General features: G+C 41.6%; 1 protein-coding gene across 1 annotated transcript in view; it reads right to left on the reverse strand.

Annotated features, from left to right (window-relative positions):
* TPH2 (tryptophan hydroxylase 2) overlaps positions 1-14,909 on the reverse strand; it is a 49,630-nt gene extending 34,721 nt beyond the window's left edge. Inside the window, exons 1-6 of the mRNA XM_063155874.1 lie at positions 14,580-14,909; positions 12,271-12,423; positions 9,916-10,099; positions 9,707-9,807; positions 6,740-6,807; positions 156-352 (exon numbers count right to left, since the gene is read on the reverse strand). Coding sequence (XP_063011944.1) covers positions 156-352; positions 6,740-6,807; positions 9,707-9,807; positions 9,916-10,099; positions 12,271-12,423; positions 14,580-14,909 — 1,033 coding nt within the window. The remainder of the gene's footprint in view (positions 1-155; positions 353-6,739; positions 6,808-9,706; positions 9,808-9,915; positions 10,100-12,270; positions 12,424-14,579) is intronic.
* Positions 14,910-22,204: the final 7,295 nt, after the last annotated feature.

Raw genomic sequence — 22,204 nt, forward strand, 5'->3', positions numbered from 1 at the left:
ACAGAGAACACCAAAACCAGAATGATACTTCAGTCTAAACTGAAGGCCACTGACGGTGCTCTGAGTCTTTTCACTCAATGTGCTTTGTACTCCACACTAACAAATAAGTGTTTTCATGAAACCATATCTATTGATAAACCAAATATGAATCTTACCTTTAAGAAAAATAGAAACATCTTCCAACTGAGGCACATTATCTTCTCTGTATCCACAGTACTTGCTCAGCAGAGGAAAGTTTTTTAAATATTCACGACAAGCATGGGTGGGATAGAGTTTACTGAGTTCCCTAAATACCACTCCCCAAGTTTTAACTTCTTCAGCTGTGTACTCCACTCTTGGAATGGGTTGACCACTATTAGAAAAAAAATTACAAAATACATCCGAATACAAGCAGACTGTAGGCAGATTGTAAATAGCAATATTTCCACAAAAAGTATTATTTAAATAAAGGCAAATGACACTATTAAAACTATTTGAACTATTTTTAATTGACATCTTGGCGCTTCTTCCTTAGAATTATTTCTTCATGTTACAATATACGTATTCTATCGTTTCCTTAAGAATTGTTTCTCTCTAAGCAATCTCATTGCTTCTTAATCTTTTTACGTGTCATAGTAGAAAGATGGATTTCTTATATACCATGCTCCTATACCAGACTAATATTTCTCCACTTACTGCCACTGGTACCTTTGCAAGTGGAACGCTGTAGATCCTGATTCAGTCTAACATGTAGATTGAGTAAGACCTTCAACAGACTGCATTTTCTATCCATTCTTTAAAATACATAATATTCACACGGCATCAAATGCTGGGTCAAGATTAGGCAATTACATAGATGCTTAGAAATGTACGGATCCAATTTTAAAAATGTGTATTTATTGCTTAGACAGTTGTTTACATATCCAGATATGTTTAGAACCCTGAATTCATGCAGGATTATATTAGGAGAAAGCTCATCTCAGAGCCAGCAGCTCAGCCTAGAGGAAAACTTTAAATACATCTCTCCTTTTGTTTTGATTCTGCCTTGTTCTTCTGCTTCTTCTTGCTTGCACAGATGTACAGACATTGGAAAGCAGGAGCCTTCCAGGATACCTGCAACTCTGACAGCCAAGATTTGCCTTGAGTAGCTACAGTTAATTCAAAACTGACTGATAGTGTGAACATTGCTAAGAGATCCTTCCAACTTGCCCTGCCTTGTATTTAGCTGTAAGGAATTTCCCATGACATGCCATGGGCCATCACCTCATGTCATTAATTGCCCCTTGAAATGTTTTAGTGCTCCTCTGGAATTAATATTCACAATCTAGAATGTGTAATCTCCGCAGTCTGCCTTCTCCTCAGGCATCTTCTCTGGCACTGTAACAACATACAGATTGGCAGAGGGATTCACAGCATCTGCCTCCGCTCCATCAGTCCTTATCTCTCACTCTCCTGCCACAGGGCTGGCAATGTGGGCACTCCCTGCCCAGTGCTGCAGCTCCCCCAGCACCACAGACAGTTGCCCCAGCACCAGAGACAGCTCTCCCAGCACCACAGACAGCTCCCCCAGCACCACAGACAGCTGCCCCAGTACCACAGACAGCTCCCTCAGCACCAGAGACAGCTCTCCCAGCACCACAGACAGCAGCCCCAGCACCACAGACAGCTGCCCCAGCACCAGAGACAGCAGCCCCAGCACCACAGACAGCTCCCTGAGCACCACAGACAGCAGCCCCAGCACCACAGACAGCTCCCCCAGTACCACAGACAGCTCCCTGAGCACCACAGACAGCTCCCCCAGTACCACAGACAGCTCCCCCAGCACCACAGACAGCTGCCCCAGCACCACAGACAGCTGCCCCAGCACCACAGACAGCAGCTGAACAGGCACATCAGGCACGGGCAGCTCCATTGCAGCAGGAGAACTGCAGTGCTGGCCTCTTGCTGGCAGCTGCTGCGCAATTCATAATCCTGTCTCCACTGTACGAGGTAACAAGGAATAAGCCCTCATGTCACATTTGATTGCTGCTATGCAGTCCCTACATGCACAAGAGAGGATCATCTGCCCTACATTCATTGTGGTTGTCCCCTCATCTTTATTGAAAACTTACCATTTAATCCCCTTGCCTTTCATGATATCAAAGGATTTTGATCCATGGCAGTTATCTGTCAGTCAAAGGCAACTTTGTATGAGGTGCTCGTACTTGGTAGGGACTGCTGAATATCCAATACACGCACTAGTTCCCTGTCAGCCACTTTTGCAGACATGACAAGAATTGCAACACTTTTAGTGAAGTATTTCTCATCCACGGGAGCTGCACTGGGTCTGTGCCCATCCTGCAGTGGGAGAGAGTCCTTCAGGTCTAGTGTCTGTCTTCCCCCTTAACAGTACATCAGCCTTAAGCTGCCTGCCAGCGCATGGAAAACATAGTACAGCTATTCTGAATTGTACTGTACACAACAGATACCAGCAGGTTGCTACTCCATGCATTTGCTTCTGCCAGAATACCCAGCCTCATCCCTTCTCCTTAGGCCTGACCTCTACTGTGGATACTACCAGTATGGGTCAGCACTGGCACATCAAGCAGGAAGATATGTTTTACCAGTTGAAAAGCTCATGCTTCTATCTAGCCTGTCACTAGAAAGGCATAAACACAATCAAGGATCTGAAGCTTACTCACTGCTCACTAAAAGGTTTATAACTTAGTTATTGTTCCAATTAATTCATTAGTACTGAAGTAAGGCTCACTGAACATTAATTCCTTAATAGGTTTCATGCCTGGGAGAGCTGATCTTATTTCCAGCTGATCATGATATGCTTTCTTTATAGAGAGAATCAAGACAGCCAGACTTGTGGGAGGATCTATGCATTTTTCCCTCACCTCTGCAAACTTGATGTTTCTTACCTTCTTATTTCAACATGCAAGACCCACCTCGCACTCATACATTTCAATAAATCATGGAAATGGCCAATCTGCATAGCCAGTTTCCTTGTGGTTAAGATGACTCTACAAGCTAACCTAATCTGAATTTTTATTTCTCCTTATTAAAATAGGGTCTTTCCATTTTGCCACGGTCATGAGCTATCAACTCATATTATTAATTCCCTCTTAAACATCGTATGTTTCCTACAGATTTAATTTTCGCAACACTTTTTCAAACCCTAATCAGTCTCAAAGGACTAATTAGCAAGATTAACGCATTTTCACTCTCTTTAGGATAGAAGCTAAGTGAAGGAGGGAGGAATATGTTTTTTTATGGCTTTTTTGGTCCATTTATTTCACACAGCTGATCTTCACTGCTGTGCTCTATTAACATGTCTTTTGCCTTAACAGCCAGCTCCAGCAAACACCTGCTCCTTCAAGTTCACTTGGTAATGCCTTTCTCTCTCTCTCTTCATTACGGACACCCCTTCATGTTCAAGCAAAGCAAAGTATCTACCACTATAGAACAGTAGAAATTCATAAAGGAAATGCTGATCTGGGATTTTCAACTCAACTTTTTATGGAGCCAATTCCTTGCAGCCACATCTCTGGGGTTTTTTTAGAGAAACAAAAGTGGGTTGTTGGTTTTTTACAATGGAAAATGAAAAGCAGAAACATATCGAGCCTCAGTAAGTGATTAGGAAAGTCACTTGCCTGGAAGACACTGAGAGATGTTTATCCACAAGGAGGCCAGCCCTTGTAAAAGAGCTGTTCTTTTTGTGGAAATAAGTAAATAGTCATTAGACACCAGAAGAGAGTGTCGCAAGACTTTGATGTAGTGTCAAGACACCTATAGTAACTCTCAGCTCTCCAGTGTGGGTAGCAGAAACAGCCCAGCTGTAACAGCACAGCTTTCCCTGAGCTGATTTGCCTTTCCTCAGCATGGTTTGGGCTGTGCTGCAACAGGATACTGAGGCTGTGTCCCTGGGCTGTCTCTCCATGGATACCCAGAGACAGACTGACTGTACAGAGCAGTAGACACAGCACATCCCTGGGGGTGAGGATAACCAGTGCAGGAGACCTGAAGTATGAATGAGATTTTGACACATGTTAGATAACTGCCCTAAGCGCTGGTCTCCCAGTTTTTCTGGTGCCTGTCTAAGAGTATTTGAAGCCTCTTCTTCTCTTTCGTCTTATAATAGTAGGACAAGTTTGCAATCTTTTAAAGGTTTGAAAAGATGAGTGGAATGAAGGAGTATATTTGACAAGTTTTGCTGAAGTACAAGATCTGGTCCTCAAATAACCTCTGGTTTGGACTGTGTCATTTTTGTAACATGCCTGCAAAAATTTTTTAAGCCTTCAAAATCTAAAGAAGGAAAAGGTTTTCCTTTCCTTGATTTGTTTTATTTTCTGGAAATATGCAGGATTACTTTCTGTTGTTTTGCAAAAAGGTGTTTCTCTTCTGGTTTCAGGAAAAAAAGGCCACACTTTGAAGCAAAAGACCAACTACTGCTTAGTAAGCCAGCTGCATCACCTTTCCAGCACTTAGGCAGCTGAGAGGGAGAAGGAAGGAAGATCTTACCAGCAAGTTAGCAGCTGTGAAATGCACAGCAGTACTGCCACCATCATGGATAAATGGAGAGCTATCCCACTTACTGAAAGAGCCTAAGAGCACACACAGCCTGCCCTCACCCACAGGTATCCACTTGACATTTCACACTGCAGTAAATGACAAGAAGCACTGACTTCACTGCAAGCATTAGACTAAAAGAAAGATAATAAATCAATCAGCTTTAAACAAACATTCTAACAAAAAAGCTATCTCAATTTACATTTGAAAGCTGGCTAGACTCAGGGCTTACCTGGGCAACCTAGAGAGCTTCTCTACTAATAAACACCTGCCCCAGCAGGCAGCAGCTCAGTGTGCTGGATGGATGCTGTGAGCACCCAGCTAAACAAATACCACTGTGGGCAGAAAGGAAGGGGAAAGAACACTGGCACCTACACGTGTGTAAGACTGGTCATAGCTTAATGACTGCCTCGGGACAACAGTAGAGGAAAAATATAATGAGAATTATATGGTCAAAAGCAGACTTAATCCTTCTGTCCTCCCAGCCTCCTGCAGGCTGTATAATAGCCCTATACTGAAAAACCTTCAGAAATTCAGTTTTGACTTGATTCCTGACAGGATGTGCCTCCTATAAGTGGGGAAAAAAATTGCACGTCTCATATTCTTAAACCACGTAGGTAGAAATCTCAAAGGAGAAAAAATGAAAAACCTAAAGAAGTGTAGAAAAGAAAATGGAAAAGAGCATGAAATTAATATGTTCTTTCCCTTGAGAATGAGGGTTTAAACCTGTTGCAAATAAAACCTAAAGTAGGATTAGAACTAGTTGAGTGCTTCTGTGACAAGAAAATTGCAACACAGTAGGTGTTTGTAGGTAGAACAGCAAGTTTCCTAACTTCCAGAGACCGTAGCAGATTGAAAATACTGACTTGAAATGGGGGGAAAAAAACAGAATGAGAAAACACTTGCAGTGTACTTGTGCAGACAAGCCACCAGCTTCTCTAACTACACAGAAATGCACTGACTAAATTCAAAGAAATTTAGAGCTATATTGGCAAAACCGATAAATGGCATTTTGCAGCATCCAGTAGAATCATAGAATGACAAAATTCTAAGGTTGGAAAAGACCTCTAAGATTGCCAAGTCCAACTGTTAACCCAATGCTACTATGTTCACCACTAAACCTTGTCCCAAAATGCCACATCCAAACACCTTTTGAACACTTCCAGGGGTAGTAATCCCACCACTTCCCTGGGCAGCCTTCTCCAATGCCCAACCACCCTTTCAATAAAAAAGTTTCCTAATAACCAGTCTAAACCCCTGTGCAGCTTCATGCCATTTCTTCTCATCCTGTCACTTATTATCTGAGAGAAGAGGCCAGCCCCCACCTCACACAACCTTCTTACAGGCACTTGTAGAGTAATAAGGTCTTCCTTGAGCCTCCTTTTCTCCAGACTAAACAACCACAGCTCCCTCAGCCACTCCTCATCAGACCTGAGTTCCAGCCCCTTCACCATCACTATTGCCATTCTCTGGATACACTCCAGCACCTCAGTGTCCTTTTTACAGTGAGGGGCCAAAAACTGGACACAGGACTGAAGGTGTGGCTGCACCAGTGCTGAGTACATGGGGAGAATCCCTGCCCTGGTCCTGCTGAACACACCATTTCTGATAAAGGCCAGGATGCCATTGGCCTTCTTGGCCCCCTGGATACACTGCTGGCTCATGGTCAGATGCTGCTGACCAGCACCTCCAGATCCTTTTCCACTGAGCAGCTTTCAGCCAATTTTCTCCCAGCCTGCAGCACTGCAGGTTGTTGAAACCAAAGTGCAGGACCTGGCACCTGGTCTGTTGAACCTCATGCAATTGGCCTCAGCCCAATATAGTACATGCATCAAAAGAAAATAATTATTTTGGGGTTTAGTGAGCTCTTCCAACTATGTAGGGATGCTAGATATGTGTGATTTAGCAGTGCATCAGCTTGTCAGTAAGGCATGCAAATATGTGTAAAATATTTTCCGAAGTTTAAGCTGCTGGGAATAAAATGCTAAAAGAGAGAGTGCTTGCTTTTCAAATGCTTCATTTGCCTGTAGCTGTAACAAAAATAAAAGGGGATTCCAAGCATCAGGTTCATAATTTATAGCCTACACTAAACTAGTCAAAGTTTAAAGGATGACTTTGTCTACTGTTAAACTTCATCCTACAGAATTAAGTAGAGCATGAATTCTAACTAGTCAGCAGCATAGGGAAGAATTATGCCAGTACTTACTATTTATAGCTCATGGCAACATCCACAAAGTACTTTCTTCTCTGTCGATAGACATTGTCTTTAAATCCCTTAAGCAAGGAAGAAGAGAGTAATTTACAATAAGAACATAAAATTAGCTGTAAGAATTATAAAATAAATCATTGAAATGTTTCTTTAGTACTTAATTGCATTGTGTTTTGATTTACACTGTCTACTGGACTGCAAGAGAAAATAAGGATTTTTCTTTTTTTTTTTCTTTTTTTTTCTTTTTTTTTCTTCACCAGAGTTCCACAGGAGTTCTTTCAAGAGAGTTTTGTGCATAAGTACAGTCATTCATTCATTCAAGATGTTGAAAAGCAAAACTTTTTTCCTGTCATTTTATCTCACTCATGTTTTCTATGACCTGAACTGAGATCTACACACAGGTGGATAGCACAATAATCTACATGCACTCTATAATCTTTCTTCACTAGAATAAGCATCTAAAGATCATATGCAACTCATTTTGAAGATTCTTTTTTCAGCGGTTGCCATCTTAACCAACACATTGGGAACTGAACCATCAGCCCCCAGCGCCAGTTTGAGTTACAAAGGGAGGGCTCTACCTCATGCACTACAGTAGGTTCACACCTTTTCCATATTAAGAGCAAAAAGAGTTGTATAACACATACATGCTGACCAGTTACAGCTCTCTGAGCTACTCAAAATTAGAACAAGATCTCTTCTATATCCATAAAATATAAAGATACTTCAGGTTTGAACTACAAGAAGAGTAAACTATTTTCAAAGTAGAACTGCCAACCCCTTGAAGACAAAAAAGAATTAGAGTTATCTATGTTACCCAGTTAGTAGCCCAGAAAGTGCATTTAAGATTCCCCCTGAAAATTAAAATGCTGAAAATTAAAATGTCTTTCTTCCTTAGTGCTCACATAGACATGCAAAACACCAAAACAAATTAAAAGATAACATTTCTTGATTTGAAATACTTGTATGAGCTTCCATAAAACTCAGGAGACATTTTACTGTCCCATAACCAAAGCTGTGCTGCTGGGACAGAGTATGGGAGGATTTCACAGGACTACAGAAAGCCTTCAAACCTCCACTCCTGCACAGAAAAGCTTCTTTGACTTGCATAAAGTTGCTGTAATCTGGGGGAGCCTCTTTGTCTCCTTAATACCTATTGAGGCAAATGTTGAGTTACTCAGCTGAAGACCATTCAAGAGACCTGGGAAGTGATGGAAGACAGCACAGGGGACTTAAAAACCTGTCAAGTGTAATGAAACTGAGATTGAAATCATTAACAATTATGGAGTGGGTTAAGGCTAAGCTGTTGAATTGGTGCTATCCTTACAGGTTCTGTAACAGGATAATTCTCTTTGGTCCCCTGGCACACACATGCCGCTGCTAAGGAACAGGGCAGGAAACTGGAGTGGCCTTTCAAAGGCCAGTCACAGATTTAAGGGTCTTACCCCATTTCTAACATCTAGCATGCTGCATAGGGTAACAAATGGTGTGTAAATTGTGTTTGTAAGAGTCCTCCCAAGTGTAAAATATATATTCATATAATGCAAATGTCTTTTTTTGTTTTCTGTAAAACAGTAGGCAAATTTTCAGCAGAGCGCTCAAGTATTTAATAAAGGTACCAGCTCAGAACATAAAACAGCATCTAATGGCCTGTCAGAGCCATAAACTCAAAGCTGGAATGAGCTGTCTCTACAACCTCTGTTTGAACCAAATTATGGTAAATGGTTGAAGATAATCAACAGTCTTTTCCTTTTGGAGAAAATGTGAATTAAATCCCAGTTTGTCATCAAAAGGTACACAGCAGAAACCAGGATTCAGGAATGTGCTCCCTGACTATGGGCCCTCAGAATGGGAAGGGCTACCACGTGATAGAGGAGGCTGAGAACCAGCAAGGTGATGATGATGATGATGATGATGATGATGATTGTGGCCAGTATGTGGACAGGTGACATCATGGCAGTGGGGCTGCCATGGATCTTTGTGATGGTTTCCATTTGGCTTGTGTGCACAGGGGTGAGGATCTGTGCCTGAGCTCCCACCACAGCACAAAATGTGTGCAACAAAAAAACAAAGGAAACTAACATCTACAGCTAGAGTTTAATCTGGTTCTATTACAAGACAGTCTTATGGTCAGATATCTTAGTTCGCTGCCTACTTCCTTTCAGCTGGAAATTTCTGACAGTACCAGTTTAATCCAGCCTATTTTAGGAATTAATATAACTGTCTACCACCAGTATCTTTCAGTCAAGTCATTCCGAGGTAGAAACTTGGATTTTTAGAAAGGGAAAGTATTTTAACACAAATGCTTGCAATCATCTGCCATCTAAAGACTCTGAGGTTAAACATTTATAGCCATTAGTGAAAAGAAATAAAACAATGACAAATCCCTTTTTTCTGTCTTTTTCATTGAGCCTTTGACAGTACTACAGATGCCATTTGTGCATGCAGGCTTGTCTCCTGCCACCAAAGTCAGGAGATTTTGAGAAACAATGAGAGACACCTTCCCATTTGCTGCATTCACCAAAAACAGGAACATGTTTCTCTGTTTTATCTTGTAATTACCACCTGAGTGCCAAATAATTCCTTCATAATTCTTTCTTCTCTATTGACAACTTCTCTATTGACAATAGCAATTCTTACCCAAGAGCTACTTCTGGCAGAACTGAAGGTCATATTGATCTAAATTCTAAAGTTTGAAATCTTTCTATCAACAAATTACATCTTTTTTTTTTTTTTTTTTTTAATGCAAGCAGTACAAGGATATACTTGCTAAACAATGAATAAGTTTAGTGGAGGACCTGAATTTTGTGCATCTTTCTACAGAAAAGGAAAATAAATTCACTGAAACTACCAAAGAGAAACCAGTCCTCATCTTCTGAAAACAATCAGCAGTCAATAGGCTTTTTACTGGACTGGCAAATAACCCAACAAATCATCTGCAGGACAATTTTGTATTACACTTACAGGGTGATCAGCATCCAGCTCAGATCCATACATCAAAACTCTCTGAGAGCATTTGTCTAACTCAGAGATCTTCCTGGGGAACCAAGGGACACAATCGAGATCTGCAGGAGACAGAATGCAAATTGAATGCACTGGAGTGTAAGATCATGGAGATACCTGTGCAAAACATCTGTCAGCATCTAAACCAAGTGGTACACAAACAGCCTTGCCTTCTTCATCAGTCCAGATGTTTTCCGGTGGATTGAGAGATACTATATTAGTTTGAAACTTGAGCAACTGGATCAGTTCATTAAATTCTTTCTTACTGCAGTCACAGTCCACAAAAATTTCCACCTCTGAATTCCTTCTCTTTGATTTTCGTGATTCAATATGAACCATACTCACATGTTTTTCCTGTGGAAAGATGAAACAGCAAATGAAATACAGACGTACATAGAAGAGCAATACTGGCACATTCCTCAGGAAAGTTTTTCCAGTTATTAAAATGCCTTATTATTGAAAGTACTCCCTTTTTCTATTTACAGGATTAGTTGGTGACACATACTAAATATTGATGACAAAAAAAAAAAACTTACATGGAAAGTAAAAATAAAATTATTATTTTTAATGAAGAAAACCAACGATTTCATTTTGTCTACAAAAACTATCTCTTATAGTAGACAGTATAACACTTTTTTAAATTTAATGCAAATTTATATTTATCTTTGCTATAAGTATTAAATTCTAATGCAATTTTAATTAGAAATTTGCATAATAATAATGTTAATTTAAATACAATTGAATGTGCTTCTTTAAACAGATGTTATTAAACATACTACTGGATGTACCTAACTACATGAGGAAGAAAATATTTTTATGAGAATAGACACATATCAATCCTCACCTATCTACTATGCAATTATCAATAACAGCAAGTGTTAACAGCAATATAATTAAAATCTAACTCAATTTATTCTCTATTTCCGTGTCCCCATCAAACACAAATCATGCAACAAACATCACAGTGTAAATACTTCTAGCATGAAAATTTTCCTATGGGGTCTCTTTCCCACCACAACTACTGGTCTGCCAAGGGTATCATACAGAGACAGATAACCATGATGTGCCATGGCTGACCTGATCTAGAGCGACAGCCTTGCTTCAAAACAGGAGGTTGGATTAGATGGCTGTTCTTAACATTAGTGACCTCCTATGGACTCTGATTTTTCCTTTTCCTTGCTGGACAGAAACTATCCGTTACTTTTCACAGTTATTCTTGCACTTACTCAGTGAAGCCAATAAAACATTTGTTGACTTCCAAATGGGAAGAAATTCATGTCTGTATTTCCAATTGCCTGCTGTATTTTACATAAATGTCCATTGCAGGTGGAGGTGTCCTCTGGCAGAGCCAACAAGCAGTGTCTGTTTTTACACTTCTGGATATACAGACATAGCTCTTTCACTAGCATGCTCCATAAATTTGTATGCAGTGTAGCAACATAACAAATTCAATTTCGTTTTCCCTAAGTTAAGTTGAGAACAAAACCCTGCACTCCCTCCTGCAATACTGAAATCATTAAGTGACTACATGGATGGGGGTGGAGATCCCTGCCACATCTTCCAGAGTGCATTCTATGCTTATTCCCAGGAAGGGGTTTAAGCAGATGTTTAAATCCAGAATTTCAGCTATGAACCCATACCAGCATTTTAGCCAGAGCTGCACCTGGACACTCAACCCTTAGAGAACAGCTGCATGAAAACACAGCTCCTATTGCAACTTCTGTTGACTCACTTAGGTTTCCCCTCTTTGTGTCAAACACCCTGCTTCCTGTGGGTCAAACTCACCTCTTTTTCTTGGCTGGAGAACGTATGTGTGTAACCTGCAGCAGCCTTGGGAACTGCTCCCAGAGCCAGCTGCTGCGAGTGAGGGTGGGAGCACCCAGTGGTCCCACACTTACATGCCTCTGATGGTTTGGCCTGAGAGGCAGGCTCCAAGCCACCTCCTAACGTTCTCATCACTGCACAGACTGAACAACTTACGACTTTTATCATGCTCAGACACATCTCCAAGCATTCTGACCAGGAGTCTGACTGACAAGCACTGATTGCATGGAGATGTGTGTGGTAACCAATACCTCACACTTCGCATCCCAGTTAAACACGTAAAACCCTGACCCTGCAAACACTTAAAGGTCCCTCTAATTTCAAGACCAAGCAAGGCTGCCACCAGCATCACCTGATTGTATTAGATTCCAAACTGCTCTCTGAGAGTTTCTCCTTTCATTGTGGCCTGCACAGACAACTTCAAATCTAATTTACAGTGTTGAGAACCACGTCAGAAACCTAAAGTGAACCATGTGAAAATCAGCATCACTGTCAAATTTTATTTCAGAAAATCCTTCACAAGCCCAAAATGCTTTGTTCAATGATCCATAAAATTTTAAGTTACTTTTATTTAGTTCTGCAGAGCGAGTGTAGCTGCGCTCCATTCCTCATGCCACGGTCCTTTAGATTGATATCAACAAAGAGCCTGACCTCAGTAGCTGTCCTCAGTCCAGCCAGCATAAATGATTTGTGAGCATTACCTGGAAGAGTCTGAGAGCTTTCACCAATCCACCAACTTCATTCTTCAAGGAAAACACCACAGCTGTCTTTCCACCTTCAGATGCAGATTCACCTTTCCCATTTCCCTTATTCCCTTTCTTCTCCTCATTTTTCCCAGAACTCGATCTGTTTAGCTACAAACAGATAAAAAACAAGGTCATCTCAGATGAAAATAGGCAAGAGAAATTTCCCACAAGAGAAATTTTTGTTTAAAAATAGCTGAACAGAACTCATCCTGGCTTCATTTGAAAGAAAAGGTTGTGTGTTTACTTGAAATCAGAATCGGGTTAAAGGCAGCTGCTAGAGAAGATTGTATAAGAGGCCATACAAAAAAATTTTAAAAGCCTAAGAAAAAGCATAAATGGGATACATATATGATGGCATTATTTGGGCAATGCTATCATTAGAAGTAAATGTGAAGCAAATGAGGACAGTCTGAATTACTGGCAAAGCCTGCAGATCAGTTATTGAAACCTGAATATTGCTGCAAAATCACAGGGATGCTATCCTTCCTAACCTGTAGCAGTCAATTTATGAAGGTGTGCACTGGTCTGTACTTTTGTATTGACCATTGTTATATTTAAAGGCAAAATTTCACATTCTCCATCATAGTACAATTAATGTTATCATGTAATGCAATTCATCCTGAGAAAACAAAACCTCTGCTGATTATACAAACGATAACAGAAATGCTTAGACTGCAACACAGACTACCAAGTTGGAAGGGACCTCAAGGATCAGCTGGTCCAACTTTTCTTGGCAAAAGCATGGTCTGGTCAAGATGACCCTTGTCACGCCACATCTTATAACTGTCCAGTGCTGGGGAATCCCCTCCTTCTTTCAGGAGATTATTTCAATGGCTGATTGCTCTCATTGTGAAAAAGATGAGTTAGCTGAGGGGCTCAAAAAACACAGAAAATTGCAACATCCTTGGCCACTCTTACATTCTTAGAATTTGTAAGCCCAAGACTGTTTTAAGCGAAATTTCAGTCATCATTTTCCAAAAAATGTTCTTTTATCAGCTTAACTCTTGTGGAAATTCCAACAGTACAGCCTTTATAGACAATTTTTATATCATTGATCACGATTTTCAAAAAGCACCCTGCATTTTCCAATACTTAGGCTGTTACTCCTGAAGAAATTAAGTCTCCAGTGAGATGCTAACTGCTTTGTTATAATCCATAAAAAATATGCAGATATACATTAAAAACATATACTATTTCAATGTTTCAAATGGATTAAATTGTACTTCAGTAAATTCTAAAGCAGCTTACAGAAAATAACCAGAAAATTCAGCATTTTAAACAGATCTTTAACACTCTTTACATGGCACAGGTGAAATCAGCCACATTTACAACAGGTACAGGACATGCTAAGTCCCTGTGGTCTTTTCTCACCATTTAATAGAACACAAGGAAACAATTTGGAAAGCCAATTTGTCTGCAGAATGATATATTAATGGTTTCACACATGTTTATTTTTTGGCAATTGAACTTATATGAGTCTGCTCCTACCTAATATGATAGGAAGGTTGCCCAGGGATAGTTATGGGGAAGGACACTTTTGTTTTAACTTCAGTAATATCTAGGATTTGGGTAAGTTCTTTTCACATACATCAAGCACACAACCTCCAGATGAAGTGACAAAGGTGCTGCTTTTACAGCATCTGTGGTTTTTCCAGAATCTCAATACTGTCAGTTCCTCTGGAAAACAAAGGCACTCAGCACTTTCCAAGCCCGTCACAGGTTCCCTGATACTCTCAAGAGAGCATTACCCGAAGTGATGACTGAAAGACCCTCTCAAGAGTTTGAAAACTAAAATGAACACCTATTTGTTATGAGCCCAGTAGAAGAGGATGAACTTGAATTTTATTAGCCACGTTCGTTAGTACACTTTTAGTACACTTCATAATTAAACAATGACTAACAGACCAACTTTCCTAATGAAAATTAATTATCTGGAGCAAGTGTACGTCCTCAGGAAAAGAAGTCATTTACAGTAGAACTCAGTGAAGAAAGTAACTCAAACATAAATACAGTAAAACAAATTTATTTCCTTTACTTCAATGTTTTTAATAGAAACTGAGCATGTAGAAATAGGGATATTTCACATTTTACTAAGGAGAGTTGGCCAATTTTAAACTGGTACAATCCCCTGTACTCTGCTGGTTTTACCCAAGTGATAAAAACCTTCATCTGTTGCAAAATTTTATTGGAGTCACAGTCTTTATAATCCTAAATATTTCATGTATTCAGAGCAGGTTGCTTTATTTAACCACATATACGTTTACCTGTTGGCACACAAAAGTTTGTCCGATGCTTGAAACCACCCAAGCACCTGTTGCACCCGTGTCATCACCTTGCAGGGAACCATTTCCATCTCCTACACGGTGATTCCACCTCACGCAGCGCCCTGGCACGATGTCCCCACGTGTCCCTGCACCCCTGCCCGCCGGCAGCAGCGGGAGCACAGCAGCAAATCCACCGGCCCCAGCGCAGGGTGGGCGCACGGCATTGGTGCCTTGCCAAAAACGCTTCACAGACAGTGCTGTGAGCCCTACGAGCGCCCTGAAAAGGCAGCCCCTGCTGATGTGTACAAGGGCTTTCAAAAATCCAAGCATTTAAAACCATCTGACCTGGACCCGATGCTTTTTTCTACTATTCCAGTAGCAATACGGTTCATTTCTGCAGTAAGGCTTCTATCGGTCATGAAACTTTTTCTGTTACTTAAGACACTTTTAAGGCAACGTTTAGAACGGGGCCCGATTCGACAGCAGAGTTAGTTTCACGGGCCCCTGCGGCTGCCGAGGGACCGCGGACCGGTCCGTGAAGCGAGGGGCACGCACGGCTGCCCGCCCGGCAGCGGCCCCGGCGGAACCCGGCCCCCGGCGGAACCCGACCCGCCCGTCCCGGCCCCGGCACTTACGGCGAGGCTGCCGGCGGCGGGGCGCTCCTCCGGCAGGGCCGAGTCCAGCGAGAAGCCCCGGCGCGCCCAGTACTTGCTGGAGAACATCATCATGGCGGGCTGCATGGGGCCGGCGGCGGCGGGGGCAGCGCCGCGCTCTGCCCGCCTCGCCGCGCCCGCTGCCTTTATACGCCCCCGCCGGGCTGATGGAAGCACGATATGGGGACCCGTCTCCGGGTGACGAGAGCCGCCGGCAGGCGGACGCCCACGGTCCCCGCTCACCTCAGCAGCCGGGGCGGGACGGCGGGACAGCGCAGCGCGGGGAGCGACCCCGCCGCCTCAGGCCGGCAGAGCCCGGGCAGGTCCCGCTCGGAGCCGCCGTCCCCACCCGCCCTGGGGCTGCTCCTGCGCCCTCCCCTCACACCTGCGCCTGCCGGGCCGGCCTGCGCCCCCGCCGCGGCACCAAGGCACGGCACCAGGGCACGGCACCAAGGCACGGCACCAAGGCACAGCACCAAGGCACGGCACCAAGGCACGGCCCCGGGAGCAACAGGCTCGAGAGCGTGGGGACAGCACGGCAGAGAACTGCCGGAGCTGAGCTTCAGCACAGCGGAGTTGTGCGGAGATAGCGAGAAATGCTCTGGTGTAGAAATCCATCTCGCTCCGTTTAAGTGAGCACTAGGCAACTGCTGAAACTATAACTTGACTGCAGGGTTAAAGGAACCCTATCTCCCAAATTTACTTTCGAAATTTAGGATTTCTAACTTCTCTTTCATTGTAACGTTCATTTTGTGACGTGCCACCGTCACCTGCCATCCCAGCTCCTCCTCATTTCTTTCATCTTCCAAAACCTCTCCACGACATCCTTAGAATACAGAGGTTACCTAACAGCATGTAGCACTGAACAGCACGTCTGAATTGGGACAACTATGTCAGTTTCCCTCAAATACCTGCTCAGTTTTCTCAGTTCCAACATGCCAGGCAGGGCAAACTTACCACTTCCCCTTGGAAAGCACCATCGGTGACTTGCCCTGAGCCTCCCAAAAGAGAGGCAAACTAGCTGAGTGCAACAGCACATGGCCACACGTATTATTAGCTCAGTCTCATATCCTAAGTTATCAAGAGATGTTCCCTGTCCTGTTTTCTCATTACTTTTGATGATAGGAGAGCAAGCTGGTGTCTTTGGACTTTGATATTCCTATCTGCTGTGCGTGAGATACACAGACACAGTTCTTGCAGTTGAACAATTTACGAGGGAGGTTGCTTAGCACTTTCTGAATGCCCCAGTGACAAAACCAAACATGACTGGGCTGCCTTTCCACCTAAGGCAGGACCGAGCCTGATTTTATCTGATGTTAGATCCTGGCTCTGCAGCTGGGACATCACACGAATCAGTAACCCTGCTGCTCTGGAGCCTTGTTATTGTTGCCCCTCCGTGCAGTAACCAGAGCGCAGCAAAGGTTTTGTCCCTCACAACCTCTTCAGCAAGACTCCTGAATGCAAAACAACCAAAGTGCATTGTGTTAATATCTGTTAATAACAGGTAGGAGGACTCCAGCTGTTTTACCCATGCTGTCTGCCCATGTGTTCCACAGAGAGATTCTTCTCCCTAGAAGGGAGCTCTTTTTTGGCAACTTGTACTTTGTAGGTGGACTTTGCCATATCAGCACCAGATTAAAAAACATTTATGGACTGAAAAGGTTTATTTCTTCTTTGTTCTGGTATATGGCTCTGGGTATATTGCTAAACTAGAAATTTTGTTAAAGCAACTATTCAAAAGTACCTGATCTAGAGCATGTCAGTGTCACTCAGCAGTGCTATTTCATCTTGGGAAACAGAGTTAATGCTGACAGTAAGAAATGGATAAGCTTTCTCTTGTTACTAAAAGGTACCTCATCGCCTATAATCAGAATTCAGAAACTGCAAGGTCCTCTTTACTTTACACACACTTTCTTTTTTTCTCTCGTGAGATAGCAGAGTCACTGTTGCCTGAAGTCCTCAGCTATGCACTTTTTAAGCTTAAAAATTTGCAAAATTCTCAAGTGAAAATTGAAATCTGAATAAAATCTGTGAGATGTTTTCAATGTTTGAGTCATTTTATCCCCACCAGACATATCAACTGCCATATTTCAGCATAATATCCTTAAAAATAACTGTACCATTTACCATAGCTTGATTAACTGGAAGGTGAAATTAACAGGGAAGAGAAGCTAGTATTGCCCAAAAACCAATTCAAATTTAGCCCTGGCTCTCCCAGATCACCAAGTCTTTGTCTCAAGGCACACTACAGCAGGAAAAAGAACTCTCAAGTCACCATGGGGCAGAACAGAGAAAGACATGAAGTTATGAAAAGGTATCAAAAAAACATAGAGAAAGATGGCCTCCACAAGGATCTAAAATGTAACCACCATTATTCACTGTCAGGTCAAAAAGGCAGGGCAGAGAACAGATGTGCTGATTATTAATGTAAGAGATGTTGACACAAGAAGAAAATAGAAGTCCCAATACCCTTTCAAATCACAATTTTGTTGGTAAAACAAGGACTTTGTGAAACAACTGACAAGTGGACTAACCAAAGGAGACTTTTCAACAAAGAAAGAGGTACAGCCTCTTTCTGTTTACTAGAGATACACACACACATACACACACTCCTAAGTCCAACTCTCTGAGCAATCTAGGTCTGCTGAAAAATCTATGATGACAATGTACACTTAATTTTTAAGTCATGAAGATATGGATTTTCAAGCAACCATCAAAACTATCCTCTTTTAACACTGAGGGGATTTTAACCAACTATCAACCATTGGGCAAGGATATCTACCAAAAGATAAACTGACGAGGAATACCTGGGAACATAGATGATATAATGAACATGAAGCAAATTCACAATTTTCAGCAAAAAAAGGTTCTGAGAAAAAGGCAGAAACTATTTCAGGAGAAAAAAGGAAAAGGATTTCAATAAATTCAGTTATTACAAGAACCAAGAAGAGGGAACCTAGAGCAGAAAGACAGTTCTTTCCCTGTTCCAGTGAAAACATAGTTTAATCAGGAAACTATTTCATTACAGAGGAAGTGCCATCTTCTACTACACTTTTACTAGTAGTAGCATAAGTCCTTAGTTCATCATTAGCTTCAATTCAGAAGAGGAGCTTATAGGAGATGCAAACAAGGACCAAGCTACCAAATACAGGTAGAATACCACATAGATGAAAGCTGTGGTACAAAATTCAAAGTCATTAATATAGGACATCAAAAGCAACTTTAAAAAAAATTACTGCGGCAACAGCTATAAGAAGTGAACTATCAGACCAGTGAACACAGGGAAAGGACAAAACAAAGAAAGGCCTTAAAATTAGCTAGGTATTCAAGGTACATTTTTTACATCAGTCTTTGTTAAAGAATCAACTGTGACCAGATGTCTATCATAAGTAATAGCAACGGCAGAGAGATAAGCTCTTTGCTTTTAACAGCATGAAACAATGTTGAAGAATACTCACGATGAGTCTGATCACAGCAAATGAGAGCACAGAAACCACTTACAGAGGAGACTCATTAAACCTCTGCCATCAATAACTGTTTTAAGAACTATGGGGAAGAACAAGTGACAAAAGACTGGGAAAAGGCCAAAATTATGTCAATCTCCAAGAAGATGATGGAGAGGAAGAAGGGCTGAAGAATTGCAGACCAGTCTAATTTCATTTGTTTGAGAAAACAGAAGTACCAAAATTATTTGTAACGATCCAGAAGATAACAGATGATTAAACAGTCAGGACAGATTTGCTGAGAACAAATTGAGTCAAGTAAATTTCATTTCCTCTTATGACAGTCCTGTAGACCAAGGCAAAACAATGCACGTCATTCATCTTGATGGTAGTGCAGCATTTGGCATAATTTCTCATAACATTCTCACAAGAGAGATAAGGAAAACAGGTGCAGATGAAAGTAACAAATCATACAAAGGGGTGGGTTCAGTTAAATGGAAGGGTGCAGAGAACAGGAGAGCCTCAAGTACCTACCTTCACACCTAAACTATTTAGTAGAAGCCTTACATGAGCACTTAAGAGTCCAGCTGTAAAGTCCCAGACTGTACCTACCTCACAAATGCTGTAATGGTTACAAAATTTAAACAAATGCTGTGGCAGAGAGGGCTGCTTGCAGATAAGCAGCTGCACAATCCCAGGGAAGGCTGACCTCATGTGAGGGAAGTCAGAAGTTACAGAAAGTCTCCAGCTGCATGCAATCACTCTATCTGCACTGGAAATCCACAAACACCTAAAACTTGTTTGCATGATAGAGTGCAGGATCTCCAAAGGTATCCTGCAAATGGATTAGACAGGCATCCAACACAAGACACACCTTCCAACAGGAGATACTGTAGCTAGTCAATTATTGACAAGTTTTTAAAAATGCCTTGCAATATGACAAATCTGGAATTTTAACAAACTTGTTGTATGCATATATACAGGCATTCAAGGCATTCACCACATGATGATAAAACGTGGTATGATTTATCTGGCTAAGATAATTTTGGCCTGAAATTTATCAGCTCCTTTATGTGGTTCACCATATGCTGCACAAGTTAATCACAATGGCATAAAAGGTGCAGCAGCCCAGGGCAGAGCACAAAGAGCTGGGATTGCCACTTTTGGTCGCAATAGTAGTACTGTTTGTTGCTTGAGGAATTATTAAGTCCCTGAACCCAATATTTTGGACTTTAAAGACTTCCTTGTTCTCCTGCATCACTTACTGGAGCAGTAAAGCCAGAGGAGTGGGTAGAAGCTCTCCAGACCAATGCCCAAAAGTAGCATGTACTGTTGGAACCTAAAGGTCATCTGGACCAATTCATACACCAAGAGTGCTTTGGAAAAAATTTAGTGTTGCATCTCACTGAGTTTTGGCAAGCAAAACAGAACATCTCCACACCAGTTGTGTGTAGTACGACTTTTTTGCACCAAATCTGGATGGGTGCTTAAAAAGTGTCCTCTTCAATATAGCAAGGAGTTTTTCCTAATCTGATCTCACTCATCATCAAGAATCATCACACCCAAGGGGTCAGGCCGGGATGGAGTTCAGTCTCCTCATAGCAGCCTGTATGGTGATGTGTTTGGTTTGTGCCTGGGTCAGTGTGGTAACACAGCAGGGTTTAGCTGCTGCTGACCACTGCACAGTGCTGAGGTTCTCTGGCTGCTTCCCAGGGGTGGGCACGAGCCCCAGAGCAGTCACAGCCAGGACAGCTGACCCAAAGGCACATCCCACACCAGATACCAGCCTTTATCTTTCCAAGGAACCTGTGGTGAGATCTTGCTCTCCAGGAGGTGCATCAACACCTGCCTGCTGATGGCCAGTAGTGCATGAAATCCTCTTTGTGCTTTCCTTGTGGGAGCAGCATTTGCTTTTCCTGTTACACTTTCATTGCCTCAGTCCATGAACCTTCCTGCCTTCCTTTTATTTTCTCCCGATCCCATGGAAGAGGGAACAAGGCAAGGGGCAGGGTGAGTGCATGGCTGCTGGCCAGGGTCAGCTGCAACACTCTGAGAGGACACAAGTGACCACCTTTTGCTGAACTGCTCTAGCCTGGGCAGCAGTTTCAGCCCTGCACACAGGGCTCTGCAGGGGTTGGTTAATAACAAGGAACACCTGCAGAAACAGTCTAAGAGCCAATGTTAAGGTAGGGTATGAGGCATGAGCCTGTATAATCAAAATATATACAATAATTGAATTCTTTCAAAAAAGAACCCCATCTAGAAGAATGGAAGAATGGAATTACTAGAATTCATCTATTTGAATTACACAGAAAGTCTGAAATATATATTTGATTCAACTGTGAAATTGATTTTGGATGAGGTAAAAATTGACATCCTACAATATATCTTTTGTTTTCAATTCATCAGAAAAATTCCATTTCAGCCAAAGATATTGTGATTTAACACAAAAAAATAGCACATTCTCTAAAAATGTTTAAGAATAAAATCCTCAGTTGAATGAAAATTTAAATTCAAGCTTAGTTTATACAAGGCCTGCATTGCAATAATATCACTTATTTGAATAGCACATTTTGAAGTCCCACTAAACATGAAGCACATCTTATCTTTTAACACCATTAAAAAACCCCAAAACCATTTGAAAGCTTCTTTAAATCAAATATAGCATCACACATATATGAAATCTGTCTGTTAAGTGCTCAGTTATGTATCTGTGTCTCATCACCTTATCAGTGCTCACATACAAAGCTCATGGTCACACCAACTACCAAGCTAGACGTAATTGCACAGATGGAACCAAGGGTTAGGATTTCCAGCTTTAAACTCAGCTACCATACAGCAGCTCATGGAATTTTTCTTGTAAGAACAAGCACTGACTTCTGTCACCATGCTTCTTTCACACAGAGATGGCACCGGCCACTGAACAAATACTCAGAAAAAAAAAAATTGAAAAATATATTTTAAGATATTTAGCCAGCCACAGGTAAAACTTTTATCAGTCACTGTTCTGCAGCCCAAACTTCAGTTTTATGTTGCATCAATGCAATTACTAAAATCAAGTCAGAGGAACATTTAACACATAAGCAAATTATTAATCCTTACTCAGCCCACTTAATTGCTTTTTTCCAATTATATTTGTAACATTAATCAATTCACAGATGCACTTTTAAAACATTGCTAACCTCTTCAGCATTGTCATCTCTGCTGACCAACACGGAATGTTTTGAGGAAAACACAGCTTCCACCTACAGAAATTCAGCTCCATACTTGGTATGGCTTCATTAGCATCACAGCAGTATGCACAAATCATGCTAGTCATACCAAAACTAGTTCATAATCCAAATTCTTAATGCTAAATTATTTAAAATAAAATCTTTTTTTCAAGTTAGGCAACTGTCTTGTAACAGAAAATGATTTAGACAAGTGAGGAACAAGTGCCTCACATATTTTGAACGAAAATATTATCTCAACAAGTTGAAGCTAGAAGAACACTTACAGGTTTCTGAAAAGTTTCAACAGTGGAGCTTTA

Source organism: Melospiza melodia, chromosome 4 (genome assembly GCF_035770615.1).
Source record: "Melospiza melodia melodia isolate bMelMel2 chromosome 4, bMelMel2.pri, whole genome shotgun sequence".
In the NCBI taxonomy this organism is placed as follows: domain Eukaryota; kingdom Metazoa; phylum Chordata; class Aves; order Passeriformes; family Passerellidae; genus Melospiza; species Melospiza melodia.